This window comes from Poecile atricapillus, chromosome 2 (genome assembly GCF_030490865.1).
Source record: "Poecile atricapillus isolate bPoeAtr1 chromosome 2, bPoeAtr1.hap1, whole genome shotgun sequence".
Lineage (NCBI taxonomy): Eukaryota > Metazoa > Chordata > Aves > Passeriformes > Paridae > Poecile > Poecile atricapillus.
This window is the reverse complement of record NC_081250.1, coordinates 137563636-137587120: the sequence shown is the minus strand read 5'-3', so window position 1 is coordinate 137587120 and position 23485 is coordinate 137563636. Positions and strand designations below refer to the sequence as shown.

General features: G+C 32.8%; 1 protein-coding gene across 3 annotated transcripts in view; it reads left to right on the top strand.

Annotated features, from left to right (window-relative positions):
• Window positions 1-23485, top strand: part of CSMD3 (CUB and Sushi multiple domains 3) — a 573013-nt gene that overhangs the window by 483794 nt on the left and 65734 nt on the right. For 2 of the 3 annotated variants that reach the window (XM_058831785.1, XM_058831782.1), the window contains 9 exons: window positions 3002-3179; window positions 5197-5342; window positions 8267-8347; window positions 9485-9598; window positions 13759-13947; window positions 14326-14472; window positions 16983-17171; window positions 21106-21291; window positions 22562-22756. In XM_058831785.1, coding sequence (XP_058687768.1) covers window positions 3002-3179; window positions 5197-5342; window positions 8267-8347; window positions 9485-9598; window positions 13759-13947; window positions 14326-14472; window positions 16983-17171; window positions 21106-21291; window positions 22562-22756 — 1425 coding nt within the window. The remainder of the gene's footprint in view (window positions 1-3001; window positions 3180-5196; window positions 5343-8266; window positions 8348-9484; window positions 9599-13758; window positions 13948-14325; window positions 14473-16982; window positions 17172-21105; window positions 21292-22561; window positions 22757-23485) is intronic. The other variant, XM_058831783.1, reaches the window with a different exon arrangement.

The window sequence follows — 23485 nt, the reverse complement described above, 5'->3', positions numbered from 1 at the left end:
GAAAACTTATAAATTCTGAAAGAGCAAATAAACTTCCTTCCTTTTTCATCACACTTCGAGCTGCGTCTGTGTGAATCATTTCGTGTCCGACAGTGACAGGCAATGCCGTAAAATCTCTGGACTAAATTAAGAAAAAAGACTTCAGTAATTGAATTTACCAATTCTGGCCATTTAAATTCTTTCTTATCAGTTAGAAAGAAATGTTAAAGGTGGTCTAGAGCAAAATTGTCCTCCAGCCAGTGCTCTGTGAAATTGTTTGTACATGTTTTTTCTGAATGGAATTCTTTTAAAATTACATTTTTTTAACCTTTTACATTTGTTTTTTTCACTTTTACTTGAAACAATTAAGAAGGCTCAAGAAACTGTGACTTGCACACAGCTTTAATTTTAAGGAGACAGAATGACTGTGATGATTCTGTGGAGGTGTTTATCTCTTCCCTAGCTATGCTGAAAGGAGCCTGTCTCTAAGCAGCAGGCCAAAGAAGGTCAGTCCTCCACTTAAAGGCCTTGCTTCCCTTTATATTGAATGGTAAAACTCATCTTTGAGAATGGGATCCTCAATATCATGTGGGAGAGAAATGCCCAAGTAAAAACCCCCAACAACAACACAGCAACACCCCACCCCAAAAAAAACCTCCAAAATCAAATGCAACCACCCAAACGGAAAATAAAAAGCTCTCCTATTTTCTGTTTTTTTGCATTATATTTTGCACAATATATCCAAATTTTGGTACTTAAATGAAAAGCCTCATTATTCAAAATTTCTTCTGGAGTCAGTGAGCTGTAGGAATTTCTGGGGGATGTGGTAGCTAAATTAAGACCTAACTGATACTGAATTCAGAAGGGGATGCCTTCTAAAAGACAGATGACACACCTACACTGTCTTTTTTTTTTTGAAAGGGGAAGAAGTTAATTCATTATAATTAATTTCACCACCCATTTTCTGGATCCTGTGGAATAGTAATGTCTTTGTAGTTCATGTCTTAACTGCTAAACACTTAGATTTTCCTGTTAGTTTGTTCTAGCTGTATTTTCTGTGCCTCACAATCAGAACAATTTATTGAATGCAATGATTCTGTTTCTTTGAAATACTTTACCTGAATCAAGAACTTAATCAGTAAATTCTAAGATGCCCAAAGCATTTTGTTGCTCTGAGTATCAATTTTGATTAAGTTCTGAACAGTGGCTGAATGGTTTTTGTTTCTACTTAATTTGATACAAAAAATGAAGATTAAAAAATCCACCAACTTGATAATAGAGATCTAAGATACATGTTTGCTGCATGGTTACAGACTGTCAACACTACTCAGCTCCTAGACAGATTTTTTTAAATTACATGGGGTGTTGTGCAGATACTCACTGTGGTATTTTTAGTAAAGGGTTTGTGACATTTTTATGCTACAGATGTTTATGAGTTGCTTTTTATTTTTTCTTTATTGTTGCAGGAAAAGGATAATGAGTTATCTTCTAGTTCTACTTGGTTTGATTTGAGATAAAGGCCTTGTGTTCAAAAGCATTAAAATGAAGTTGGCTTTTTTTGTATATGCCTAGTACCAGAAATGCATGGCATGTCTTAAATCTGTATTTTCTTTAATGTCTTTGTTGTAAAACAAGATATACCAAGGCTTCTTTAATTCCTCAGACTTCTTGAAGCAGACAATCTGAATTAAATATGACTAAACTGGCTTCCTCTTTAAACAGTTTTGTTCTCTTGCATCCTGATGCACCTAATATTCTTTTCACCTGTGCTTCACATCATCTAATACTCTGACCTTTCTTAACTCATCTCCCTTGTTTTAATCTGTTTGGACTGTTCCCTCTCCTTTACCAAGAAATCTTGTTGCCTGACAGTCATCAGACCATATCTTCACTCCCTTAAGACCTGGCTGCAAAACCATTTCTGTCTGTACTGCTCAACACCCCTTGAGACTTCAATGTTTAAGCTGAAGAAAAGTGGTGCCCAAGCTGTTGAGTCTGAATGGTTGAAGTATCTCTGTGGAGGTCTCCTTACCCTACAGTTCAGCACCAAAGTGTATAAACATAAACCACAACACATGCTTTTGCTTAAATACAAACTATGCATAACTCCTACATGTCAAACCTGTATGTCAAAACTGCTCTGGTTAGAGATTTTTCAACATATTTTAGAAAATCTGTGTTACCATACTATGCACCTTGTGGGGTGGAGTGGGAAAAATAAATGTATGCAAAATAAAGCAAATTATACAATTTTAAACTTTGCTTACTTTTTCTGAACTAGACTGTATAATATTTCTCTTCTGCAATAACTGGGTGGTGTCATAGTCAACATACATCTGAAATCTATGGAGAAAATAATCTAATTGGGACTAATAGTTTTTCAGAAATACATAATTATGAAAATCTAGAGTCTTTATGATATGTAAAGTTAGTACTCTTCAACATGAATTACAGAGAAGACCCTTGCTTTATCTACCAGAATTTACATCCATAAATACAGAATTTCTATTCATACTGTTGGACACAATGTTTTAATTTTGAAGTTCACCTCTAATCTTCACCCACCCCTCAACCTTTTATGTGTCTTCTTTCATGTGCCTTCTTTCATGTGTTAATTTTGCTTGGCTATCTTTTTGTGACCACACATGAAAACAATTAATGTGATTTGTTGCTAATTTGTAGCTGGAATATACACAATGCCCTAACAAAGTAATTTTCAGTTGTGAGGGGAATTCTACCCTGTATGTATATATATTTCTTTAATTCCAGTTCTGATAGCATTTGTGATATCAGATTTTTATTTTTTTATTTTTTTTTTTTTACTGTTATATTTGACCAATACTGTCAAAATAGACTTCTGACTCTCCACAAAGCTGAATAAAATCTGTTTTCTTTGCACAGGAGTGGTCATATACAATGAAGTTAAGTGTACCGAATGTGTTCTAAACTAGGGCTTCTATATAGTGTAAGTAGAATGTAAAAAGCATTTACTGTCTGTTTTTAAAAAGTGTCTTTTTTATAGCTCTGTGTGGAGGAAACATAACTGCAATGAATGGCACCATATACTCTCCAGGATACCCTGATGAGTACCCAAACTTTCAAGACTGCTTCTGGCTTGTAAGAGTTCCACCTGGGAACGGAATCTACATCAACTTCACAGTTCTGCAAACAGAACCGATATATGATTTCATAACTGTCTGGTAAGAAAATTCTTTTGATGTTTATTTAATCTTCATGTGACACTATGTAACCAAATATGAATTTAAAATATATTTGTGACTTTCCCCTTGAAACTGGTGTTCTCTCTAGGAGAAATGACTGAGTTGATGTTTCTCAACAGACCATTCTCTCTAGATAACACTGGACAAGTAATCAAAAACAATAGTAGTGTTTCTCAGTTTGTCAACAAAGAAAATCATACCGAGATATGCTATAACAGCTCATCAACAATCAAGAGAAATAATACTTAAGAAAGGAGTGATAAGAGGTTTCAGATGTGTGTATTAGAGTTTTAGAAAAGGACTACTAGAAACTAAAGTAGGGCAACACTTCATTTCTTCCAAGCTTGCTTCTTTTATTCTTAAGAGTACATAAAACAAGAAGCTGTGTTTGTATTTGTCCTTGACAGAAAGAATTGAGTAAAAGGGCTTTAAACAAATTATATTCTCGTGTACTTGAATCCATGTCTGTCATGGCTCTGCATGATGACCCCCAGCAGAAGCCTATCAGATTAATCCTCCCACCGTATATTTGAAGATGCTTAATGGCTTTAGTCCTCATTTGTACACATGTAAAAATTGTATTATATACATGATGGCTATTTAATTACATGGGTTATACCATTTCTGTGCTACTATTTATTTATAGCGCAGATCAAAAATTTTATAGTAGTTTCCAAAGAAAAAAAACCCCATTTTATTCACAATTCAAATGCTTCAAAGCATACAATCTCCCTGCTAAAACAGAGGAAAGGGTCAATATGCCATAATTTGGAGAAACATATTACTATAAAATTTTTCAAAATAAAGAATATCCATATTTTTATTTTGAAATTATTTTTCTTTTAAAATATATTATGCTAATAACTATTGAAAAAATAATTGTAAATTTAATTTTCTATTGCTTAATATTTGACAATCCTAATCTGGAAGGAATCAAGAATGAACAGTTAATACCCTTGTATCATGATGCTGTCCTCTGTACAGTTCCACTACTGTTTAGTACTAATTTTAATTTAATTTTTCTATTGAAATGAATATTTCATTTTCCATAAGGTAGCAATGATCTTATCAGCACTACATGTGTTGTCTAAATAATAATAAATAGTACAAAATAATATCAATCCATTCATATGAAGAAGGATTCAATAAATTAATCAGCTGAATACCATACTCACTTTCGGTTAAAGCTACCAATAATTATATTAATACTTAAAGACATGCCATTAATATAAAATTCATAACATAAAAACAAATTTAGAAAACTCTGAATCACTCAAAAAATAAACTTTAAATCAATTCTTATCTATCCATATATATTGTAAAATGTAAATGATAGCATTTAAACAATTAATTATGGGGAGAAAAGCTAGGTTAAAAAATGCTGACATTAGAGCATATCTAAAAGTAACGTAGAATAAGTATTGCAAATTAAATGTGTATTTATTAATGTCAACATTCACTTTTAAAGGGGAATCTTGTATTCAGTAGTCTGTAAGCATTTTGGGTTTATTTTCACTAAAGCAAATATTCATTCTTGTATTTTCAAGTTATTGTATTAATTAATTCTAACAACACTATTTATCTCTCAATTTTCCTAGAAATTATCAGATTCAAAAGACTGGAGAACATGAACAGTATTAGTTTTATTTATTTTCTGATAGCCACATTTGAAAAGAGAGATACACAAATGTGATCAGAGGTTGTGGCAAGTAGGTGAAGTACAATCACAGATACAGTAATTTTGAGTTGGCTGCAATTTTTATTAGAAAGTAAGAATTTGACTTTCAAAAGGTGGTTGAAGTAGTATTCAGTCCACATACAGGATATAAAAAGGCCTTCTCAGCCCTTGATGTCTGTTTTATCTTATTTTAGCTGTCTCGTGTCTTTTAGTATAATCTAGGGAAAATTTACTGTATTCATGTCAAATTTGGAGAAATTATATTAATTATTTGGACCAAAAAAAGAAAAAAAACCCTATTCTGTTTGTTTTTCTTAGGGATGGACCAGACCAAACTTCCCCTCAAATTGGACAATTTAGTGGCAACACTGCATTAGAATCAGTCTATAGCACTTCCAATCAGATTCTGATAAAGTTTCACAGTGACTTTACTACCAGTGGCTTCTTTGTACTTAGTTATCATGGTAAGTGTGACAAATTGAAATTTTTCATTGTTTATACTGGTGACTGGAGGAAGAAAAGGCATAAAAAAAATCAGTTGCTTTTTCTAAGAAGAGTTGCTATCATTATATTATTGACCACTATTAGGGTAATGCAAACATGAAAGACTAACATGAATGATGAAAATAAGTTATTTTCTTGACCGGATATTAAATTTACTATTAGTCAGACAAAAATAAAAAGACTGCACTATGATGAGACATGGACTAAGAAGGCAGCATTAAGACCCTCAAGTTCAAGGTGCACATACTTTTATTTTTTACAGTGCTCTTAAAATTCCTGTGAAACTTAAATGTTTTTGGAGGACATTAAATTTCTTTCTGACTTTTGCTTATTTTGAAACAAATGCTGTTTTTGTAGATACCAATGCTAGTGAACTGTACCTATGATATATTGTTTACTACCCAATATAGTTCAATGATAGTGACCTACATTGTGTAATTAACATTAATCTGCCCTTGAATTAAATGCTGACTGAATGAAAATGTGTGTGAGTTAATTCACTGAATTCTACATCATTTTGTAGCCATCCAGACTCTCTGTTGCCAAGTGTCTTTTACATTGTTATAAATACCAGGAAACAGATTAAGAAGAAAGGGTGGGTTCAGGTGCTCTCTCAATGCTCATTGGATTCAACGTCCTAGGAAACAAGAACAGGCTACATCCTGTTTTCTGGATCCTGGTCAAATTTTGTGACTAGAAGACTTTCTTTTTGACTTATTTAAGACAGTTGTGAATACAGATAGACAGAATTGATGGGATTAAAGGAAGTTTAAGATAAGCAAAACAAAACAGAAAAATACATATAGCCTACAATGAAAAAAAAAACCACCAGCAATTGGTTATGGAGTAGAGACTCTAGCAGGGGTAAGCAGAGAGGGATCACAATTTAGCATTCCAAATCTTGGCATCTAAATTGCATGTATCAACTTGCAAAGGACAGAATGTCATTTTGTATTCATTAATGAGTCCATATGTCCTGATATCTACTAATTTATCAGTATATGACCAAACATATGCTAAGAAGCTTATGGAACCATACATTTATTCAGATTGAAAAAGACCTTTTAGATTCTCAAGTCCAACTATAAACCAAACACTGCCAATTCTACCACTGAACCATGTTGAAAAATAGCACATTATACGTCTCGTAAATACCTCCAGGGATGGTGACTCCACCACTTCCCTGGGCAGCCTGTTCCAATGCTTGGCAACCTTTTTGTTTAACACATTTTTACAAATTCCAATCTCATGTGGAGTAACTTGAGGCTATTTCTTCTGGTCTAGTAATTTGCTAGTATTAAAGTGTCTCTAAAGATCGCCTTTTACCTGTTTCTTTTGTTGTGAAAATTATCATACCACAGGTGTGGACCCTAATGTGCAATAAAGATGCAATCCAAGCAGCACAAAGATTACTTATAAAGAAACTTTAAATTATTTTTGTACTAATGTTGTCAAGATAAATAAATCTCTGTATCTTGGAGTCTGCGATCCTTCACATCAGCTGAACAAAAATTGTAGTAATAAAGGCAAGGTAGTCAAGTAAAGGCTAGGAGTCAAATTTATTTAAAATAAATAATTTTGGGATTAAAATTAATGATACTCCGTTACCCTAAAATGAGAGACATTCGAGATGAATTGTATGACTTCTTTATTTAATCAATTTTTAATGTTGTGATTTTTATTATTTTTTTTTCTTAAGATGCAAACAGCACAGCTGTTTCTTGTGTAATTGGTGTTTATTTTAAATTGCATTATTCTAAGGCTTTCTGAGTCTCTGATTTAAAATCTTCATTACATGATTGAAGAAAAGGAGTATAATAGGAAGATATCATGTAAGGGTGACTCATTAGTAACAAAAGGTCTTACTTAAGGTATAAATTTTGTGATTTTCAAAAGTTTGACCCATTAGAGTACTAAAGGATCTAATCACACAAAGCAACCAAGAATGTGTATTACTGAAGCTGAACTGCCATCTAACATAAGTAGATGATATTTTGTGCTAAAGAGAAATCCTACAAACTAATGCTGTATGAAAATGTAATGTTAATGAAAATCAACCATACTTCATCCTGAATGTACACTTTAATACATGGAAGACTCCACTGTACGTAAAAATATGTCCAAGTGATTTCTTTAGCCAGATTTCTGTCCTAATTTTATTAAGATCATATTTTATTTTGTGTGTCTCCAAACATGGGCTCATTTTCTTTGGATCTCTGGGGGAAAAAAATTAGTCTGAATGACTGCTGCATATGCTTCCTGCTTATCTTATTCATGTGGTTATCTTGCCTGGCTGTTTCCTCATGTGCTAAATCTCAGAAAATTATTTCATGTGAAACTTAAAATGAGAATTTTGAAAGCAGGATTATTCTCTAGCACTATCTGCAGGTGATGTGTGCTCCACAACTGTTTATTTATTAGGAAATTTCACGTTCAAAATGCTTCTGTCAATTAGTTATTATGCCTCTGTATAATATATGGGACTGCAAAACATGTAGTTATTACAAGGCTTCAAAAGTGGAAGAGTTCAACAATAAAATTGTATTGTAAAAAAAAAATAATCAAATAAAACCAAACAATATAATGATTGAAAAATACAAAAATACTTGCTTTTTGACAGGGATTGCTCAAGTGAGAAAATTGGCAACCACTTATAAACTGCTTATGTTATTTACGAAAAGAGTTTTGACACTAGAACTAAATAACTATTTGAGAATGCAGACACAGCTTGCAATGTTTTCATTTCCTTTCTTTTGATTCTTTTCAAAATTTCAAAATAAATTGAGTTTTTATGTTTATCCTGGTAGTGTGGATATTAAATCAGTTATTGCATGGCTATGATAACTGTTTGACAATGTCAACTGTGCTTTGTTCTTGTTTATAGCCTATCAGCTCCGTGTCTGCCAGCCCCCAGCAAATATACCAAATGCTGAAATTCTAGCTGAGGATGACGAATTCGAAATAGGTAATATTAAATAAAAAAAAAATTTAAAAAAGCAGAATTTATTTGTGAAATGAACTAGCTGTACAAAGGGTGCTCTTCAGAATGGAAATCATACTTGTAATATTTTAGATTTTTGAAATACATTTTTTAAAGAAATCACTCCTCTTCCCTATACTTCCTGAATCCCATGTGTTTACAAAAACTGTTTTTAATAAACCTAATTTTAAAATACACCTTTCATACTGTTTAACATAAAACATTGTATTACACTGAAACAAACAAAATCCATAAGAAAACATGTAGACAATGCTATATTCTATGGCAGAATTAAGGTTCTGTGACCTAAAAAGTAAAATCAAATTTGTAAAAGTTAGGAGGAAGGGGATGATATTCTCACTTTCTGAGACATGTCAATAATATTACTTAGCCACCTATATTTCAAAGAAATATGATTTATATGATCTGATTTCAGATGTCTGGTCAGCTAGTTTTGCTCACATGATGGCAAAGAAAATAATTTTTTTAGTATATGCACCAATAGATGATTAGTTATGTAGGTCAAAAAGAGAAATTACATTTTTTTTCCTTTTTTTCTATGTAATACAGGCCAAACAGAGTTTCTGGGACATGCAAGTTTTTACTTTTATTGGTGCAAAAAAACTATATGAATTTTTGGTTTCTTAATTAAAAAATGACAATTTCTTATTCTCAGATGCCAAATCTAGATAGCATCAACAAATCCATTTGCTATTTAATCTTTTTTTCCCCTCAGGATTGGATGAATTACTGTCTTGATCTTAGACCTTTATTTAGTCTCATAATGGTTATCGTATAAATTATATTGCTTAAAGCTTTGTGGGCATTTACTTCACATAGCATCAGTCAAACCCAGACAACTTAGCAAACTAACTAACAAATAATGTGGTGGAAAGAAGTGATAGATGCAGCACAGTTTGCAACACAAAGCTCATTTACCACATTTCTAAGACTAATCAAAGTTGTTTATGCCAGAGGTCATTTAGACCATTGTATAATATGGTGTTAAGAAACTTCATTAATCAATAATGTTTTCAAAGCTAAAAGCCACAGTTAATTGCTGTTTAATGCTTCTTTTGTTTGTTTGTTTGTGTTTTTCCGTGTGTTGTTTTTTCTGAACAGGAGACATAATAAGGTACCAGTGTCAACCAGGCTTTACCCTGGTTGGCAATGAGATCCTGACATGCCGACTAGGGGAAAGACTTCAGATGGATGGAGCACCACCTACTTGTCAAGGTTTTTTTTTCCTTCCTATTTTCCTGCTGCCAGACCAGTTCAGTGGTGATTCCTTAAATAACTTTGTCTCTTTACATAAGACATCATACTGAAACTATTTCAGACTTCTGATGATTTATTCCTATATATCACTCTTTGTTTTGTGTCATGTATGTCAGGTATTAATGCAAAGTGATTAGTAGTATTTTAATGAACTTCACAAGTTGAAAGATCTGCTATTCTACTTTATGAAAATAATTTTACAATTCTTTTTTTTTTTCCTCTTTTTTTTTTTTTCAGGGAGTCTGGTAAATAATGAAACTTTCATTTTTTCTACAACATAATATGAAAACTTATATGGGAATTCTCAAAAATGCTAAATTAACATAGCATGGATTTGGGTGAACAAGCTCACAAAATAATTTTTCAGTGCAGTTTTAAGTACTTGCATTTTTTATTCAATGTGTTCTAAAAAAACAGGTTTTCTTCATGTGTGTGTGCACATATGCATTTGCTTGTTCACTTTTCTTCTTACTGAGAGCTGTGAACAGAGAGATAATGCCATCTCATTGTTAAGGTCAAAGCAATTGCAGTCCTGACATCACAATTTAAACCAGTCTTTATTAAGCTGAAATTAGATCTGTTATACTAGAATATAATTTTTCCATAATTAAAAAAAAAAAAAATAAAAAGCGAGATTTTTCTTTCATACCAAACTGATTAGGGAGCAAATGAAGAAGGCCTTGCACATGGTTCATTAAAAAAATGGAATATCTTTGAATTTCCAGTAATGGGCATGACTTTATGTTTTTCTACTAATTCCTCTGTTTATATCTGGAAGGATAAATAAGGACCTGCAGTTATAAACGTGTATGATAAAGCCTTTTCAAGAAAAAAAGACCAAACCAAAACACCACAGTCTCATAAGAATTATGTTAAAATATGCCATTTTGAATTCTGCTAGTTTCTGTGATACTCCTTTGTGATCTATCTGTTCCATAGTTTAATATTCTAACATCTAGAGCAGGATTAAAATACTTTCTTTACCAAATCAGTCATAATAAGTATGTTTGATCTACATTTGTATTATATGAAAAATATTGCCATCTGGTTTTTCTACCAATCTGATGTTTTGGTGTGTCCTTCTCCAGAAATTTTAATTCATTACCATATCCATAAAACACTCATGATGAAAGATTTATTTGGCAAGAGTAAATTAATTGTGAATAAATCTACTACATTTACAAGTAAATATTAAATATTTTACTGTTTCTTATCAATTTTTAAGGTTATAAAATGGTGCACAATGTAGATGTAAGAAATTAAACATCAGTATATTAATTTTTAGGACTTTATTATTGCTGTTATATTCACCTAAAATTTCAGCTGAGAGTTAAAAAAATTTCTTGCTTAAATACAATCTTTTCCTTCTGGAAAGCTGGAAGTCTACACTTACAACTGAATAAGCTATTTTCCCCTGATTTTATGGACAAAACTATGCAGAAGTCAAAATTCACAGCAGTGAGTCTAGTTCTTAAAAATGCAAAGTCAAATTGAAATGTGAGCTTTTTAAGAACTTTTACACTGATAATTTCTGAATATCCAGGCATTTATTAGATACAAATGTGTCTAGAAATACCTTCCAACACCCCAATTTAAATTTAAATCCTTACGTGACAGAGATACAGCATTTAATAGGTGGAAAACCGTAGTAACCTGCAGGCATTGCTTTAAATGTTAAAGTGATGCAATATTAGATAGGGCAAATAGGGCAAATATGTGCTGATCCTGAGGCATCCTCCCTATGTGTGTTGCTGAAGGCATATTTGTATTCAATGCAAGACCCAAGACAAAAACTCAGGAATGATGAATTCAGTTACCATAGTTAATCTTTTATCTGTCAGATATGAATGCTAAACATTAGTTCCAATGCTAAATATTTGATCAATGCTCTTATAATTTCTGTTTAAAGAAGAATGAAATTAACATGGACTTCAGAGTTAGATTCAGAAAATTAAAAAGAAAATTGCAAAGGAATTCGTCAAATTCTGTCAAAAATGGCCAGTCCAACTGGCAACCTAGAACAAAGAGACGCATATTTTCTTTTATGTTTATTTATATGGTCTGAGTTTGAAGATAACAGTATATAAGTTAAATTTAAATAATGAAAGATTATTAGAGATATTTGTGGAATCTAAAGCCAGCAAAAATACATGCCAGAAATTTCTGTCTTTCATGACTTTACTCTATTGCACTGGTCTATGGATAAGCTACCATACTTCATTGTGCAGAGTAGCACATTACCTAAGAGACACTTTCAAGGAAAAGTCTAAGTTCTTCTGTTGTTTCATATTAATATTAGTTTATTAATTCTTTTCACTGGGTAGAGCATATGTTTGCTTTTGAATTTAATACTTTTATTCCTGATGCTTTAATTTTGTGCATATGTTATATGCTTTAGCCAGTGTAAAGTGACATTTCAATGAATTTTTCTTTAATTTTTGACTTGAAATAATTTGATACCTACATTCAAAATTAATTCATAAATAAATCTGAAGCATGCTGCTGAGCAGAATTTAAGTAACAATATATTAGACTTTAATCTAATGTATTGTGGTAAAGATATATTAGACAAATGAGGAATTCCTAAAAAAAAATAAAAATTAAAAAAAAAAAGTTTAATATTTATTTGGTAATTTTAATTATTACAGATTAATTTACATCACATTTAGTAGTATTTAAAACTATGTCTTTTTTTTTCTCTCTGTTTTTCTCTGGTGTGTGTGTCAGCTGGATAAGCATTTCTTAAAATTCTTGTAGATTTCCTTTAAGTGTGAAAATAATCACTAAATTCCACAAGTTTAGCCAATTTCTGTCATCTTATTTAGTTAGAAGAGTATTATCTGAACAAAGCATGTAGCTTTGCCCTTAATTTTCCTTTAAATTAGCTTCTACTTTCAGGATAAAATGAAAATTTCAGAGTAAGAAGATTCAAACTATATTTTAAATTATAATAAGAGGACCCTGAAAAAATTCTCTAATGGTGACTCTTAACTATATCTCAGATACATATACTCTGATTCACATAAAACTTATTTACTCAATTCCCAAGGGAATCTGTTTAACAGAAACAAGTCTTTCAATCCTCAATAAAATTCCTGAGGGATGTTTAGCTGAAAATCCCAAAATTAAGGACTGTTTGCAAGGCAAAACAGCTGCAAATAAATGAGCGCAGACAGATTACTGTTCTATTCCTCCTGCCACACATTTTTATATAAAAATATGTCTGTATGTACATATAAAGCTGAGAAGATTCCTTTGTTCATTTTCATGAGATGTGTCACAAATTGAACAGCACTGTAATTTACAGCCACATTCCCTCCATATGAGTTTTATTAAGTGGTGTGGAGGTGCTATTCAATCTCTACTTGAGTGATTAAAACAAACACAGGACACGAGAAACAACTTTTGAAATTTAGCAACTAGATGCTGATTTGCAACTGAGATACAAATATTTTTTAAAATCTATGGGCAGATACAGTTTTTCAACTTCAGTTTGGATGCGTTTGCAGAGGTTTGGACCAGATGATCTTCAAAGGTCACTTCCAACCCAAATATTCTATGATTCTTACAAAGTTTTTATATAAATACTCTTTTTCTCTACCTTTGTCTGCTTTATGTTCTTTAGCTCTCTTCATCGTCCAATAACTTTTTCAACATAAAACCTGATTTTTGTAATTTATGTGAGTATTATTTCCAGTGTTCTTGAGAAAACAAAGATCCTATTATTTTTCTTGTTTAACTCAGGACTAACTCATTTTCATGTAGGAGTTAGTTGTCAATATAAAAAGATTTCAAAGCTCCTGTTTAGCAGTGTTAGGTTCTGCATATACTGCAGGCATTTCTTCAGGTATCATGAAGCAAACACATTTTTTGAAAATATTTCCAATAACATGGTAATGTCAACTATTTCATTTAATGAGATTATTATTCTTGTAGACATAGTGAGTCCAGTTAAATTCAAAATTAAATCTCTTCATCATATTTTAAATCACCATGTTGTTCAATGTAAGGAAATAGAATGAGTAATGCAGTTCTTTTAAACTCGGGAAAATCTTGTCAATCACATGAACTAGAAATAATGGGCTTTAGATTTTTTTGCCAATTTTTCTGTTTCACAGTGCTCTGTCCAGCCAATGAAATGCGTCTGGATTCAACAGGCGTAATCCTGAGCCCTGGATATCCTGACAGCTACCCAAATCTCCAGATGTGTGCATGGACCATTACTGTGGAAAAGGGTTATAATATCAGCATGTTCTTTGAATTCTTCCAGACAGAAAAGGAATTTGATATACTAGAGGTTTTTGATGGTAACTATAGGATGAATAACTTTGGATGATACCTTGTCTATATCATTGTTTTTTTCTATATTGCTTCTAATTACTATTGTTTATGCTTATTATAATTTCTTAGTATAAAAAATCTTAAGCAATTATTTTGATTTGTTATAATAAAAAGAACTGCTGGATTACTTCATTTTAAAATTGTACTGCATGTCATACTTCGCAATAATTTTTGTTTTGAGCAAATATGTAGCTTCCAGTTATATTTCATTTTTTAATTCAAATTAATTTGCCATTTGCTTGAAGGATGTTTTGCATGTGCATTAATTGTGTGCATATGGTTTATTCTATGTTAAACTTTTTAATTCCTTTTTCCCTTCTTTTTTTTCCTTCCTTTGTACCAAGGACCAAATAGTCATAGTCCATTGCTCATATCTCTCAGTGGGGACTACTCATCTTCTCTAAATATAACCAGCAATGGCCATGAAGTATTTCTCCGGTGGTCAGCAGATCATGGCACCAATAAAAAGGGTTTCAGGATAAGATATATAGGTATGCAGATGTGACTTTCTATAATGTGCATAAAATTTCAATGTGGAACATTTGTTTATGTGAAAAGGGTAATATAAGCTATGTTTGGTATCCTTAATTAACCAAACTGAAAGGAAATCCAATCTGTTCATATATATAGAACCTAATGACCCTCATCTTGTGAGGAAAAAAAGCCCCACACATGTGCTCTGTAGAGAATTAATAAAAGACAGGGCTTTAAAATGGCATAAACCACTACTAAATATAGAGGAAGCATATTCCTCCTTCTCTCTCCCATTTATTTGCACTTGTGTGCCTCTTCATACTGGGGTGTTTTTCTAACTAGATCTTTATGCAATTCACCATTAAGAATTTTGGTGGGACAGGGGAAAGCATTGCAACTTCAATCAACTACAAGGCAGGGGTGAACAGCTATAAAGTAGAAAAATATGAGACCCTTAAAGGTTGAACTCTTTAAAGTTCAACAGAAGCAGCAACCAACAATAAAAGAGATAAATTAGCAGGTAAAAAAGCCAGTATTTTATGTGTTATTAATTCAAATTGATGTATTTATGAATAGTGTGTGGAAATGGTAGTGACAAAGTTAGATTTTAGTAAAATTGCTTTTACAGCATCATCATATTTATTTTACAATAAAATTATTTTAATTAGTCAAGCTAAAGTAGATTTGTTGCAATTTACAGCTATTGCACAGAATCTATATTTGAATTTTTTTATGATGACCAAAGATATGAAATACATGCAAGGAACAGTACTGGGGATAGTATCTGTAGATATTAGAGAAGTTATGGACATAAAGTTGTTTCATTTCACAAGGTGGATAAAGATATAAGGAATAAACATAAAATTTTTTCTGCTACATTTTTTTGGTTTTCCTCACTAAATTTTTGGCTACTTCACAACTGAAGAAAAATAATTCGGATCACATATACCATGAAACCATATCACTATCATCTTTCTGTTTAGGAGAGGACAGTTTTCTCAGACTTAAAATGTTTGTTGTTCATTAGGTGAAATTCACTGTTTACTAGAGATGAAATTATATATGGTACCAGTTTTCATTTTCTCTAGTCCCTTTTGGGTCTGTTAAAAGAGAAAGAAGAGAAAATTCTTCAAAGTCTTTCCTTACAGGCAGTGAGAGAACTGTTGAGAGACAGACAGGAAATATTTTCAAGTGATCTGTTTCACACAGAAAATACTGGTATGTTTTCTTATACACTAAAGTAGAGATCTCTGTATCTTTGGTTATTTTAAGAAAGTATAAGTCAGGAGACATTCAGTGTAAGGAAGAAAATACTTTCATATTATGTGGTCTGAAAGATATAGCAGTAGTTCTGATTCTGCTCTTTGCTTTAATATATTTAATAAATTTTTGTTGTAAACGAGCAGCCATGTGACTCCATTCTGGTCAGAGAAAGCTTTCACATGAGAAAAACATTGACCTGAAGTAAGTCATGGAAAGTTTAAAGAGCAAGTGGAGCAGCAGTTCTCTATTTGCCTGAGAAAATAAATACCAAGTTATCAACATTTCTTCAAAGCATAAAGGAAGCACTTGGAAACAAAGTTCCAGCACAGTTTTATTTCCTACAAAAATGGAAAACAATCTTTATGGCCAGCAGCCATTAATCAAATTAACCAAAGACCAAACTGAACTTTTACACAAACAAAATTCATCTTAATGTGGTTACCAGGTTATAAGAGCCTTCTGTCCACTCCTAAATTACTTGATACTCAATGAACAAGGGAGATAAAGGAAACATAGTAAGTAACCAGTATTTAATGTCAGAGTCATTAAGTACATACATAATTTCAAATTATAAAAGTGTAACTCTTAGAGATATTTTTTTCTCTCATAATGAGTTATGATTTTTTTCCTTAGTCTCTAGATAAGACTCCTGTAAGACTTAATGTCTTCTAAATAAATCAATAACTAAAAGCAGTTTCAGTATATTTGCCACGGATTTATGGTGATAGTTATAACTATCATTAAAATCTATTTTAAATGTTTTAGTTCAGTTCAGTGTATCACAGAACTTAAATGAAATAACTTATTTAGGACCAGAAAGAAAAAACTATTTAAAAAGAGTTATGTTCAGGGTGTACTAGCTGTTTCCTTCTTTCAAAAATTTGTATACTACTGAAATGTATACAGTTGCAATAAATTTAATCCTAAACTAAAGTTCAGTAGCTAATTTGATTTAAAAAGAAGATGGTAAAAAAAAATAAACCCAAATCCCAAAGCAATAGCCAATCACAAAAGTGAGCTATCACTATTTTTTTGGAGGCTACTGAAACCTGAATCTTGTACAGAGCTTATAAAGGTCTATTTTTATCACCTTTATGCTTTGTGAAATTGGTCAATGCATGCATTATCAGTACACAAAATACAACTTTTAGTAACAGTTTCTCAGTGTCCAATCAGATGTCCACTGAGTTAAACAAGAATTTCTCAAGAATTGTTACCTGAATTCTGAAGACATATTTTACTCATTTAATATTTCTGTTTAAAGCTCTCTACTGTAGCACCCCAGAGTCGCCCCCGCACGGTTTCATTGTCAGTCAGACAGGCGGACAGCTCAACAGCATGGTTCGCTGGGCTTGCGATCGAGGCTTTCGGCTCATTGGGAAAAGTACTGCTGTATGCAGGAAGTCTCCATATGGGTATTACTCGTGGGATGTTCCAGTCCCAGCTTGTCAAGGTAAATTCTTTTATTAAAAAAAATATACTCTAAGAAACTTTCTTTTTCTTTTTCTAGTGTAAGCCATTGGTTTTCTGATTTAAAATAAATAGCAGGGAAATATTCTGTGGTAATACTTCTGTGACAAAATTTTTCAACCTCATAAAAACAAATTCAGTTTTAAGAGACAGTATTTCAACAGGAGCTAGTAAGACTGACATACAAAAAACAGGGCTTTAGCATTTATTAAAAAATATTTAAGAACTTCATTTTGGTCTAATAATAATTTCTCAAATGCAGGTGTTCTTTGAGAAATGATATAACTAAGGTTCTCCAAGAACTGTGTATATTTTTTTTATTTATCTTTGGAACTGGATCTATGTTTTGAAGTTTGTGAAAAAGGAATAGATTTTAATGTTTCAGTTTGATTAACAATATTGCCCAAGCTGACATATAGTGACCAAACATTTCCGTGATAGATCTATCTTTAGGGAATTTTAGATATGTCCTATTTGTCTTTTTTCCTGTCAAAGTATCTGATGTGGTAATAACTTTTCCTGATATTTTCACATCTTTTCCACTAACTAAAATGTAATTTTCGTAGACTCATACGAGGGTTTACTTGGAAGGGACCTTAAAGATGTAGTTCCAATCCTTCTGGGATGGGCAGGAACACTGTTCACTCAACCAGGTTGCTTAAAGGCCAGTCCAACCAGGCCTTGAACGCTTCCAGGGATGGGGCATCCACAAGTTGCTTCTCTGGGCAACTTTTCTGTGCAAGTTTCCACAAATGTGAAATTCAGCTCAAAACTTCTGTAAACTAAAATGTTATCGGGTGACCCTAAGGAGATCTGTTGTTTATATAAAAGTCAGTTACCAAGCATTGCTGGTTTGCATCTTGTTTCTTAAAAATTTAAGGTTAAGGGAGGGATATATTTTCTTGTGACGCAAGATTGACTTAATATGGATAATATGACTCAAAATTTATCAAGTCACTAATGGAGATTTTTGAATACTGAAGGAGTAATTAATCTCAATGGCAGATATTGAACATCTGAGGTTGTGGCTAAAATGGATCTGATATATTTTACTGATTGGTAAAAGAGACAGAATGTGAATTATGTGCATTATGTGAAGCAACATTGTAGAATTTGTCGGTCATTAGGATTGTAATCAATGCTGTTTACATGTTACAAATTTTACAAATATTTGTATACAATATACAAAATACTTTGCAAGCGGATATTAAGTTTATGCACTGCTGAATGCTGGCCCTGTTGTAACAGAGTGGACATTGTTTGAGCAACTCCTGAAATTGTCTCAAAGTTCTTGCTATCATTAACGTGCTTTTGAAGGAAGAGGTTAAGCTAGGCCAGCTATGCAGTAGAGTGTTATTTGGTTATACCTTGGTTATACAAGCATATAGTTATCGTCCTGGAATGGATGGATTTACCTAATCTGCAATCCAAACTGCAGTTGAGGAACTTAAGAAGTAATAAATATGGTCACATGTTTTCATTTTAGTGTCACGGAAGTTGTTTCTCTGGTGATGTCAAGTGAAATAGTAGTTTTATCAGATGTTCAGTAAAATGTGGAAGATGGACATTCTCGTTTAATTAGCTTTCTATTTTATTTAATTTTTTAATTAACTTTTTATTTTGCTGGGGTCATGTCCTCATGCCCTCTAGAGCTTTGAATTCAATTATAGTTTCTGGGGGTCTTCAATTTCTTAATCACAGTTTTCTTATTGTCTTCTAAAAGTGTGTCTGTTTCTAGTTGCCAATAGATACTGTGAAAGTCATTAGGTATATGTTCTTATAGTTGCCAAGACAAGGGGATAGAAAATTAGAAATAGTTTTCTGTGATCTTTTCAGCAGAGTGTGTCTGTAATGTGGTTTTTGGTTTTTCTTTGTCTTAAATTTCCATGTCATATGCAAGGAGTATTTTTATGGCAATGCAAGAATATTTTAAGATTGATTCTTATACCTCTGCTCTGTAAGTTGTTATGGGATCTGTGTTTTACCTGTGTCTTAGCTGTGATTATTAGCTTCAGTACTGTGCCACACAGTTGTTATATTGCTTATGAAGCAAATCAGTTTTATGTCAGATCAGCTCCCAGTAGGAGCAAAAATAGATTGCACTCTTTTTTTTCCAAGCATTTATATATAGTCTGAGAGGATTAACCTTCCTGTGTGGGCATGATAGGTACTTTCTTAGGGCTCAAGATTTGACTTCAAAGCAAGGTACTTCAGACTTAAATGTCTGAGCCCGTTTTTTCACTTTTTTTTCTTTTTTATCTGACCTACATTAGATATATGGTTTTAGAATGTGGAAAAGGGTTAGTTTTTATTTTTATTCCCAAAACAGAACATTATTTAAAGCCAGATCTTCTCTTGGTACATTATTTTTGTTAAAGAAGAAATAAAACAGTAGCTTATAGTTTTACTTGCAGTTTTCAACTTTCTTTTCCAAGAAATAGAGGAGCCAGCAAAGAGAGGTGCTATGCTGGATCTTTTTCTCAGCAACAAGCAGGGGCTGATGAGGAATGTAAAGCTGAAGAATGCAGTGACTGTGAAATTATAGAGTACAAAATCCTTAGAGCAGTAAGAAGGGTGGATGCTAGTTAGCCTTGACTTCAGAGCAGGATTTGGCCACTTCAGGGATTTGCTTGGTACAGTACCATGGAATAAAGCCTTAGATTTAAGAGCAGACCAGTATAACTGGTTCATAGTCAAAGGATCACTTCTTCCAAGCTCAGAAATGTTGTCAAGCAGAAAGTCAGGTAGAAACTTCAGAACACCTGCCTGGATGAGCAAGGAGCTCCTGGACCAAACAAAATACAAAAACAAAGCCTAGAGAGAGTGGAAGTGAGAACAGACATCCTGGGAGAATACAAACAAATTGTCCAAGCAACTATAGATCAGGTTAGGAAAGCTAGAGCCCTGATAAAATAAATCTGTCCATGGTTCTCAAAGGCAACAAAAACAGCTTCTAAAGATATATTGGTGATAAAATGAAGACTAGGTAAATTGTGGGCCCTCTCCAGAAGGATATGGGAGACCTGGTTACCTGGGACATGGGACAGCTAAGGTACTCAGCAGTGGTTTTGACTCAGTCTTTGCTGACAAGTGCTTCAGTCTCACTTCACAAGTCATGGATGACAAAGACGAGGACTTAAAGAAGCTGACAGGAAACCTGGAGAGGGACTTTTCCCAAGGGTATGCAGCAATAGGATAGATGGGAATAGCTCTAAAATGAAAGAGGTTCAGTTCAAATTACACATCAGGAGGGAATTCCTTACTGTGAACGTGGTAAGGCACAGGTTACCCAGGAGCTGTAGATGCCCCATCCCTGGAAGTGTTTAAGTCCAGGCTTTAAGCAACCTGATCTATTAAACTATGTTCCTGCCCATTTCAGAGGGATTGGAACTAGGTCTTTAAGGCCCCTTTCACCCCAGGTCATTTTATGATTCTATGATTCAATATTTTCAAAAGGGTATGTTCTTTCTGCTTTCCAGGTGGAAAAAATAAAATGTTGAAAAGTAATTTTAAAGATTTGCCAGAGGTCACAAAATACAACTGATGGAAGAAATATGAACATAAACCATATTCATGTTTCTCAGACTGGTGCCTTACTAATTCAACCATGCTGGTCATATTTTTTTTCAGATATTTTCTATTCCCTTTTCTTTTCATCTACACTTTGAATTATTAGCTGCAGAGTTATGAACCATTGTTCTTGTTTTTTACTTCCTCCATCAAAATGCAAAAGCTTCATTGAATTCAATTCCCTAAAATTTTAAGAGAATTTATTTGTATGCTTAAAACACACATTAATGAGTTAAAAATTATTTTTTATGAATTTAAGACTAGTGATTTTGCAATGCATAAGTTCTCTGAGGTCAGTGGAAGCTTATATTGAAGGCATAAAAAACTTTGTCTTTCTCTCTACTCAGCAATATCTTGTGGAATTCCTAAAGCTCCAGTAAATGGTGGGATATTAACCACAGATTACTTAGTTGGCACCCGTGTTACTTATTTTTGCAATGATGGATATAGGCTATCAGCCAAAGAGCTTACTACTGCAGTCTGCCAGCCGGATGGTACCTGGAGCAATCATAATAAAACACCTCGCTGTGTAGGTGAGTAACATGTAAAAAGTCTCTAGTGAGTAAAAACATGTCTGTACATTTTGTTTATTTATCCAGGGCACAAATCTTCACATGACTTAAACTTTCATCTTCAGGTTGCTTTAATCCATGAATTATTGCTGGTATTAAATTATTATGAAATACATATATGAAGTATATGTAACTAAGACATGCTGAAACTTAACAGCATAAACAGAATAAACATGCTAGAGCTTATAGAATGCAATCAAACTAATAATTAATTTACCATTAAATCAAAGTTAATGGTTGCAGAGGTTTTCCGCAAAAGTCGTCTCTTCAGTGGGAGCTGTGCAATTTGTATACTGTTAACAAGTCCTTTTTACTATCCAAAATTGCAAAACCTGTGATAATTGCTTGAAACTGCATCTTATTATTTATATTCATCCCATCACTAAAGTAGGGGGAATATCACTGCAAAGAAAATGCATTGAATTCCCAAAATGAAGTGGATATCAGCAGTTATAAATGGGATATGAAAACCCAGGTGATTGTAAGAGTGGTACAGGAATGTCACTGTCTCATGCACATTAGGATTTGGATTATCTCACCCAATGAATTTTGGAAATGAGAGCAAATTAAGACTGAAGTATTTTTCAAGGATTTCCCCTTTTTACTTTTTTTTTCTTCAAGAAAAACATAAAACAGAGAGAAAAGAAAAACAAAAAAAGAGAGAAAAACATAGCAGGAAAAATTGTTACGCTTCTTATACTATTTTATATTCTATTAGTGTTGTAGAATGTTTTTGTTCCATTTCTGGAGGAAGAACACTTAGAATTAAGAAATGGGACAAAAATACATAGCTGTTTAAAAAACAACTTGGATATGGATGTTATTTTTTATGTCACCAATGTGCAGCCTCTCAAAGAAATCTTTCATATCTCATAGAGTTTACTTGGGTAAAAAAATAATTTTGCCATTTGAATGTACTTAAAAATTTAGTGAAGATTCCGGTGCCTGATGTAAAATATCACAGAAGGTCCACCTATAGTGAATCCAGCCATGGTATAGCTCCTATCTATACCAACTGCATCACTCTGCATACACAGTCCCTTCCCTTTCTGGATTATTATCAATTAAATGAGAACACTCATACCAGCTAACCACAGGCAATTTCAAATACAGCCTTAGTTTTCAAAGATCATGTCACTGTGTTTAAAATACACTTTTTGATTAATAATGGTACAGATTTTCCCAATTTGCCTGTACTTAGCCACCAACTGTCTTTTTGTTATTTTGGAAGTTGTTACATGTCCGAGCATCAATTCTTTTACCCTGGAACATGGAAGATGGAGGATAGTGAATGGTTCACACTATGAGTATAAAACAAAAGTAGTTTTCAGCTGCGATCCTGGGTATTATGGTTTGGGACCAGCATCTATCGAGTGTCTCGCTAATGGCACCTGGAGTTGGAGAAATGAGCGGCCTTACTGCCAAAGTGAGTACATGTTGTACCTGTGTCTGTTGTTGTACAGATTTCAGGAAAATTTTTTTTATTGGGTGAATTAGAAATGAACTAATTTTGTATTCAAAACAGTAAATTAGAAAAAGTGTTTCTTAGCTGGAATTCCTGCGTATCCTAAAGGCTGTTATTTACAAATATAATACATTAGATTTGGTGACAAGGACATATCTGCAGGCACAACTCTGGAGTTTAAAGGTCCCTAAATTTATGAAGGTACAAAGAGGATATTTTCCTCTATGTTTATTTTAGGTCAGGATTACTGTAAAGTCTTGAAAAATGAACTTTGTATCCTGTCTGCACACAATAAATAAAATAATCTCTCAGTTAATTACCATGTAGTGTGCATTTGCACATATCCCGTTAGCTGGTATGCTGATAACCTACAAAAGTTAATTTGAAAAAAAAAATAAATTAATATTCAGATATTTAAACCAAATAAAGATGTAGCTATAATTGTGTTTCCCTCCCCTACTATTGTGAAAAGCACATTTCTTTATAAATTTACATTTAGAATCTCTTTTTCCAAACTGTGGGGTTCTGGTTGCACTTTGAAGCTGCAAAAGTCTTTCTCTTTATGGAACACGGTGTCAGATGTACCCTCTGACAGAGTGAGATACAACTGTGCTTTTGGTTCCTCTATCAAAAATGTGTGTATCTGCATGTTTATGTATATATACAAACAATATCTAAAAATTCTGTAGA